Source organism: Coturnix japonica, chromosome Z (assembly GCF_054131305.1).
Source record: "Coturnix japonica strain WE chromosome Z, WE-NBRP24, whole genome shotgun sequence".
NCBI lineage: Eukaryota > Metazoa > Chordata > Aves > Galliformes > Phasianidae > Coturnix > Coturnix japonica.
The window spans coordinates 3,472,965-3,480,911 of record NC_140702.1 but is presented as its reverse complement, the minus strand read 5'-3'; the positions used below and the strand labels follow the sequence as shown (position 1 = coordinate 3,480,911).

Genomic DNA, 7,947 nt, shown 5'->3' with positions numbered 1-7,947 from the left:
CTTAAATGAGGTCTCAGAGGAGGTGGAGTTGAGGTCCACCCCTTCTGTGAGCACAGCTAGATTACTCTCACCTGTGCTCCCACAGCTGACCCAACACTTGCCTCAACTGATAATCAGAGGTTCAAGCTGTGATTTCCCATACAGTCTCTAAGGTGAAGGCAGCATCTCCTTGATCTGATGGTGGTGTGCCTGAGTGAGGGAGTGATCCAAGCTGGATGCAGAAGAGCCATCTTAATTTCTCTGCTATTTTACTTCAGATGACACCTATTGGGTGTTGGTTTCTTAAAATTTGGATCTAGGAGTTGGCCTCTCCCTTTCCTTCTGGTGAAAGCACAGAAGTGCTGCAGGAGTAGAAGACAAAGAGGTTTTCTTCGTGACAGGAACACCAATTATTTGATTCAAATGTGTAACTGTGATGAAGATGCTGAAGAACAAATCCGCCTCAAAGACATGCTTGATCACATAAGAAATGAGCATGTGATCAAAGACAGCCAGCGTGGCTTTAGCAGGGGAAGGCCATGCCTAACCAATCTGGTGGCCTTCTATGATGGAGTGACGGCATTTGTGGACAAAAGGAAGGAAACTGATGTCATTGACCTGGACTTGAGCGAGATCTTTGACATGGCCCTCCACCACATCCTTATCTCTAAACTGGAGGGATGTGGATTTGACAGGTGGACCACCTGGTGGATAAGGGATTGGTTGAAAGGCCACAGACAGAGGGTGGTGATTCATGGTTCTGTGTCCAGGTGGAGGCCGATAACAAGTGGTGTCATCCAGGAGTCTGTCTTGGGACCAGTGCTTTTTTACATGGTTATCAGTGACACCAATGATGCAATGGAGTGCACCCTCTGCTGTTTGCTGAGTGGTGCGGCTGATGCAGTGGAAGGAAGGGATGCCATTCAGAGAGAGCTCAACCGAGAGGTTGGCCTAGGTGAATCTAATGAGGTGGAACACAGCAAAGTGCAAGGTTTTGCACTTGGGCTGGAGGAATCCCAGGCATTTCTACGGCCTGGGAGGAGCAGTCCTTAAGAGAAGCCCCACAGAGAAGGACCTGGAGGTCCTGGTGGATGAAAAACAGAACGTGAGCCATCAGCGTGCTCTTGCAGCTCAGAGAGCAAATGGTCCCCTGGGCTCCATCAGAAAAGGGGATGGCCAGCAGGGACAGGGAGGTGATTGATCTTCATGATCCTTGAGGTCCCTTCCAACCCGGGCCATTCTATGATTCTGTGATTACACTCGCTGTCAGAAATAACAGCAGCTGTACAGAAGCGGGATATATTGTGGGACAGTTCTTGTAACCAGCTGATTTGAAGACCTTGCCCGAGTCAAGTGTCTAAATTGCATGTCAGAAGTGGTTATTGCTCATTCTTTTTCATTTGCTGATTCTTTCTTTAGTGTTCCTTTTCCAAAGGAGATTCTGGTGATGGAAGCAGTTGAAGAAAGAACCAAAGCAGCTCTTGCCAAGAGTGCTTGAAGTCCCTGTGGAGAGAAGCAAAGAACTTGGGCTTCCTCTGGGATGCTCCCCACCATGTCTCAGGAAGGAGACAACTGCTGTTCCACTTTCTGCTCTGTGTGTGGAAAGGTACGTCTGGATTTCTTCTACTTGTTTTTCTTTCTTTTTCTGGCTTTGAAGGAGAAGGGGTGGAGCAAGGGGAGACCCACTGGTCATTTGTTACCTCAAGAGCAGGATGGATTCTGCATTGACTGTGAAAAACCTGGGCTAGTAGCATGGGCATGTTTCAGGCTGGACTCTTCTTTTGCTGCTTGGTTTCCTTTTGGCTACAGGGAGACAGCTGTCTAAAGGTGTGTTTTCAAACCCACTCTCCAAAACCACGTTTCATTCTTGCAGGTGGTTCAGTGTGCTCTTGCAGGGTAGATGCTGTAGTTTGCTGTAGAATCTGAATGGTTTCTGTTCCTAGGGCAGGACTGGGAGGAGGTAGTGAGAAGAGAATTCAATGCCTGAGGTGTATCTTAGTGAGAAATGTTGGCATGAGGTGCTGAAAGTCTTGAGCTGTCAAAGGCCAGTGAGGCTCAGACTCCTTAACCTGCTGGAGCAGGGTGGAAGCAAGGAGTGGGCACTGCCGTCCCACCAGCTGCACTTGGTTCTGGTCTGCCAGGTCTGTGCTGGCCTGGATTTCTTCTGAGAAGTTTGTTGGAGCTGCTTGGAGTAGTGAAGGGTGGGGAAGAAGTGCTGCTCAAGAGCTAAGGCTCTGCTTGATCATGTTGGATGGATTTAACCATGGTATCTGAAGACATAGTTTCCATCAGAATGATCCCAGCATTTTGCAAGTGTCTCAGCTGAAGCCCCTGAGCAGATGTGTGAGAGCACCCTCCTACTCCAGCTGAGCCATAGGAAAGCTGACTGTGCCCAGTAATTACAGCTTCTGCAGATTGAATGTGCTTCCAAGTGTTTTCCTTAGTGATCAATCATGTCCCAGCACTCTGAGATTCCATCTCTGGCACAATCTGGAGCATCTCTGCAATCCTTGGGTGCCCATTCCCACCAGAGTTTCTTCCTTTCTCTCTTTAGAATCAGTGTGGTGCAGTTCCCTGTGTTTGTGAGCAGCAGCCAGCAGGCTGCAAGAGATCCAATGGCAGCTTTCAGCACACAGAGGGATGTGATGGGGACAGACTGTCCTTAGTGCCATGCAGAAGGGAGTTTTTACTGTCCTCTATCAAGAAGTATGAAAGAATAGAGTTTGAATGTTACTTGTGAGCAGGTGCTGTGCTGTAGGGGATGTCAGGTAACCATTAATTTGGGGGTGCAGGAAGGAGCAGTGAAGGTGATGTATTAGTTTGTGTTTTGACTGTTGGAGTGCAGTTCCATTTTTGGGAGCAAAACTATGGGCTAAGATGGAAAACAGAAGGGAGAAGGCTGATACCTGGATAGTGGGCTGAGCTTTGGTGACTGCAGCCATCTGCAGTAGAAGTTTTGCACAGTGGGGTTCAGAATGGGAGCTGATGATGAATGGGAGCTGCTCAAGGGACAGACTTCCATGTACAAGTTCCAGTGCCTCAATGACTTTCTTGTAGCGAGGAGCCCAAAACTGAACATAAGACTTGAGGCGCAGCCTCCCCAGTGTTGAGTCCAAAGGGATGATTACCTCTCTGCTCCTGCTGGCCACACTATTTCTTATACAGGCCAGGATGCCGTTGGCCTTCTTGGCCACCTGGGCACACTGTTGGCTCATGTTCAGCTGAGCATCGACCAACAGCCCCAGGTCCATTTCCTCTGCACAGTCCTGCAGCCACTCAGCCCCAAGCCTATAGCGCTGCATGGGGTTACTGTGGCCAAAGTGCAGGACCTGGCATTTGGCCTCACTGAACCTCATCCCATTCACCTCAGCCCAGTGAGGTTGATCCAGCTTATCTAGATCCCTCTGAAGGGGCCACCCTTCCCTCAGGCAGATTGACACCAGCTCCCAGACAAAAGACAAAAAGAGAAGAAAGCAGAAATGAAGAAGGCTTCTCTGAGAGCTGCCCCTGCACCTGCAGAGGTGAGTCCTTGTTATGGACAGACACAGCTCTTGTTGTCAGGGCCTCCATCTGTCAGACATGAATGAGACTGTAAAATCCTGAGGGAAGTGTCGTCCTGTTTCTGCACTTGCTTTGTTTCTTTGCAGTGTTTGAAGTGTTACACAAAATGAAGGATAAATCTCTAAAGCAGGTGGTCGGGATGCTGGCATGATGATGTTACTTGTGTAATGAGTGCTGTTATTTTGTAGTATGTTAATAGTTTGATAATAAACAAAAAACAAGGGGTGTTGGGAGGGGTCGGTAACAGAGGAAGGGGTTCTGGTAACAGAGGATGCTGAGAAGGCGGAAATACTGAACGCTTTCTCTGCTTCTGTCTTTAGTGGAAAAGCTCTCCCTCAGGTATCCCAGATCCTTGAGTTAAATGACAGAGTCTCTACTGCACACATACTTGCTCTGGGGCATGTCTGGATGTCTGTAGAACTAATTGCGGGGCCCTGAGAGACCTCTGGGGCACATTAGGGGGCACTGGCTTCCATGTGAGTGTTCCCAGGTTCCCAGAAGTCAACAGGGAAACCTTTGGAGACCCCTTGGGAAGACTCAGTGGGGCCCTAGAGTGATGTAGCAGCTTGTGTTGGTTGCATCTGCTTGGCAGGGAAGCGATTTCCCTGGTGGGAGCTGACTGACTGGGAGGTGATTCCCCTGGTTTAATTAATTTAATTACCTGGATTATAATTAAATAACACTGTTCAGCGTTTAATCAAGATTATATTTTTCCAAAGTACTTCAGTCATGCATCTGTAGCAGCTTTGCTAAAATATATCAAGTTTATTCAAAATTCCAGTGATGCTCCTAAAGCACTTGAAGTGCATTTGAGGGGGGGAGTGACAAAACAGCTCTGAGAGAATCATCATCAAATCAGAACATGGGAACGGTAACTAATAGCAGAGATTCTGATAAGAATATTTAAATTTTCAAATTACCTTTTTCTGAAGTTGTATTTCACCAAGTTTCATCAATGTGCACACAGAAAAGCTGACTTGCTGTGTTTCTTTTTATAAAAAATCACGTGTTACAATTGAGAAAAGAAGGTATAGCATGGAACATTCTCCAAGTAAAGTGCAAAAAACATTTCTTCACAGTTCCAATTAATGTCTTATGTTTTGTTCAGACTCACTAAATGATGTATTTCAGGGTACATCACATGGGAATAGAAGAAGAGTATTCAGAGCAGGAGCTGCAGAGCAAGATGAACGGCATGGGAAGGTAAGGCCGGGAACCAAGGACACAGCTTTTGTGTCACTCAGCCACCTGTGGCAGAGGTCAGGATTTCAGCAGGGATTTCTGCAGACGTTCCTTGAACACCCCCAGGGTGGGTAACTCCACCACCTCCCTGGGCAGTGCATTCCAGTGCCTGGACACCCTTTCTGAGAAGTAATATTTCCTAATGTCCAGCCTGAACCTCTCCTGCCGCAGCTTGAAACCATTCCCTCTAGTTCTATCAATAATGACACGAGAGAAGAGGCCGACCTCCAGCTCAATGCAACCTCCCTTCAGGAAGTTATAGAGAGCAATGAGGTCTCCCCTGAGCCACCTCTTCTGTAGGCTGGACATTCCCATCTCCTGCAGCCTCTCCTCATATGGCCCCATTGTGCTCCAGACCCCTCACCAGCTTTGTTGCCCTTCTTTGAACACATTCCAATGCCTCAGTGTCTTTTTTGCAGTGAGGGGCCACAAACTGGAAACAGAATTCGAGTTGTGGCCTCACCAGTGCTGAGTACAGGGGGATAGTCACCTCTCTGCTCCTGCTGGCGTCACTGTTTCTGATGCAAAATGTATGTAAGTGTCACATGTGTGACATCCTTTTTGATGGAGTTCTGTGACTGGAGTTCAATGGATTTGAGAGCTGACTTGAAGCCTGTGGGCATCATCCAGGAGTTGGGGTGAGAGGATTAGGCGTAGGAACAGGAACCTCTTTTGTCGTTATTAACTCCCAACTTTTTGGTCAGGAATCTCTGTGTGTTTCTTTATCATGTAAAGAACAGAGTCATTGTGCAGCTTGTGAATGAATTGATTCGCGCCTGCTGATTGGTGCTGTTCTCTACAGGGAGCTGCAATGGAAATGGACACTTGTGGTCCACTGTCCAGCCCCCTCCCGTGTTGGATTTTTCTGGGCTTTGAGACACGTCTTCCAGATGCACTTTGTTTTATTTCTGATGTGTTGACCTGTTGAGCTCCAGTCCCATATGAGGATTCAAGTACTACCACCGCAGTCCATTGGGACTGTAGTATTTCTTGCTAAACAGAATTCGTGTGCACCCTTGTCTTTCGTCTGCACAAAGGATCTTGTAATCATCTCTGTCTGTGTTTCTTTTAGAGCCAGAGATGGAGCAGAGAGGAACACAGACTGGGGTGGATCTTCATTCAGGAGCAGGGACACGTCATACTCATCTGAGGTGTCTGGCTGACAACAAGAGCAGAGAGGTAAGTTTCATAGGGTCGCGTGCCCATTTTATTTTATTTTTCATTCATGATGCATAGAGGCGTTCCCCAGACAAAGTGAGCATTTCTCAACTGGACTTTCTAGAAATGAGCTAGGCAGTGAAAATGGGTTTGAAGCATCCCTAAGAGCCCCGCAAGAGAATGCTGAGAGTTAATCTGGCACCCTCCTTTGGAAACGTCCGTTGTCTGTCAGCTCTTCAGCTGTGCCCTAACACCTCCCATTGCGCTGCCACACCAGGATAGAATTCCAAGCCCACACTGAGTCCTGGAATGTTGTGGTGCCGTGTTGGAATCAGATGTGACCACGTGGTCTTGGCTCCCCGCCTTGTGGGGGGTCATGGTGGACCAGGCTGTTGGCCGTTGGTGATGTCATAAGCAGCTGGAATGAGGGGAGGAGCGGTGCGTTCTGTGTTCCTTTGTGGGTGAGCTAGTGGTCGGAGTGGTTGGTTGTGTTGTTGTTCTTGTGCCTTTAGTGCCGTTAGTTAGTTAGTTCTGTTTGTTAGTTAGTTCTGTTTGTTAGTTAGTTACTGTTGTTAGTTAGTGCCGTTAGTTAGTTAGTGTTGTTAGTTAGTTAGTGTTGTTAGTTAGTTAGTTAGTTAGTTCCTTTATTTTTTTTTTCTTCACACCATCGTGTGCAGCAGCTTGTAGGTAAGTTGAGCTAGCGTGGGATGGATGGGTGGCAGTGAGGTGTTGAGAACTGCTGGCTGTTGGAGCTCACAGCACCGTATTGCTTACTCTTGACCATCAGACGTAATTTTCCCCTGGTACACACGCTCCAAAGGGGGTATCAGTAAAGTTGGCACCTGTCCCGTGCTTCTTCCATTGTCTTTGCTCAGTAGTGGAAGCATTGTAAAGTTGCTGGGCGGACAGGCATCACGTAGCCTGAGACTCAGCATGTCTTGCAGCAAGTGGATGGGACGGTTGTGCTGTGTGTGTTATTCCATGACTGTCTTAGCCCTGCTCACTGACCTGCTCTTTCTCTCTCCTCTCCTCACCCTCCGCCCACTGCCTCGGTGCAGCTTTTGCTCTCATTCCATCAGAGCAAAGCGACAAGGAACTGCTGCAGATAGCTTGAGGTGATCTCACTGCCAGGTACGTGCCATGTTTTGTCCCCCCGCATGGTTTTGCCGCAGGGTATGCACGGGTAGTTCTGAAGAAGTCTGTCCATACTGTGCTGTGTGAATAGAGAAAACAGAAGTGTCTTTCTGCTCTGTTCCAGAGTCTTCACACTTGCTGTGATGGGCGTCGCGTGCAGTGGGATCAGCCGGGAACCTGAGGTGGCGGCGACGGAGGTACAGTATGAAGCTCTGGCTGGTCTTTGTTCCCTGTGTTGAGCCATTAGAAGGAGCTGCAGATGTACTCTCCTGCAGGAAAGAATGGGCCAAAAAGGGCCTGGCCACCTGTCTGCGCCAGTGCCATTGCTGATTAGTCTGGGTAGAGAGAGATGCATCTTTGCATGGCCTGGCAATGCATGCCAGGAAGGGAAATAACTGTGATGAGACGTGCAGCTCCTTCTGAAGTGCTCCTGATAAGGATAGAGCGCATTTGCTGCAGCTTTCTCTGCAGATGTGCTCCTCACCTTGAAATCCTCCTGGTTTGTCCTCATCTCCTGACCATGGCCTGTGCTCTGTTTTGCAGGCTGATAACATGCGGAAGCCGCAGCTGGAGCGTGTAGTGTCATCGATTAACGTTCCAGCGATTGCGGCAGCCCATGTTATTAAGTCCTACGTCGCCCAGGGGCCGGGTGAGCTCTCCCTTGAGGTAAGCAGTTACCGGTGTTCCTTGTTGTCATGCATAGAAGAAGGCAGTTGTTTGAGCTGTGTTTTCCTACCAGATTTGCTGAATGTGGGATTTATGTTTCAATCTCTTGCAGGTTGGAGATTTGGTGAGCATTACTGATATGCCACCAAAGGAGCTGAGCCCCTTTTGGAGAGGCAAGCGTGGCTTTGAGGTAGGCACACGTTTTTG

The 7,947-nt window shown here is 48.3% G+C and overlaps 1 protein-coding gene across 3 annotated transcripts in view; it reads left to right on the top strand.

Moving 5' to 3' along the window:
- The first annotated feature begins 1,343 nt into the window (after positions 1–1,343).
- The window catches only part of LOC146753534 (rho GTPase-activating protein 32-like), a 43,177-nt gene continuing 36,573 nt past the window's right edge, over positions 1,344–7,947 (top strand). Inside the window, exons 1-7 of one of the 3 annotated variants that reach the window (XM_085530600.1) lie at positions 1,344–1,585; positions 4,672–4,743; positions 5,855–5,961; positions 6,999–7,071; positions 7,199–7,271; positions 7,618–7,740; positions 7,853–7,930. In XM_085530600.1, the coding sequence (XP_085386726.1) occupies positions 7,218–7,271; positions 7,618–7,740; positions 7,853–7,930 (255 nt within the window). In that variant the 5' untranslated portion in view covers positions 1,344–1,585; positions 4,672–4,743; positions 5,855–5,961; positions 6,999–7,071; positions 7,199–7,217. The remainder of the gene's footprint in view (positions 1,586–4,671; positions 4,744–5,854; positions 5,962–6,998; positions 7,072–7,198; positions 7,272–7,617; positions 7,741–7,852; positions 7,931–7,947) is intronic. The other 2 variants (XM_085530599.1, XM_085530601.1) reach the window with 2 other exon arrangements.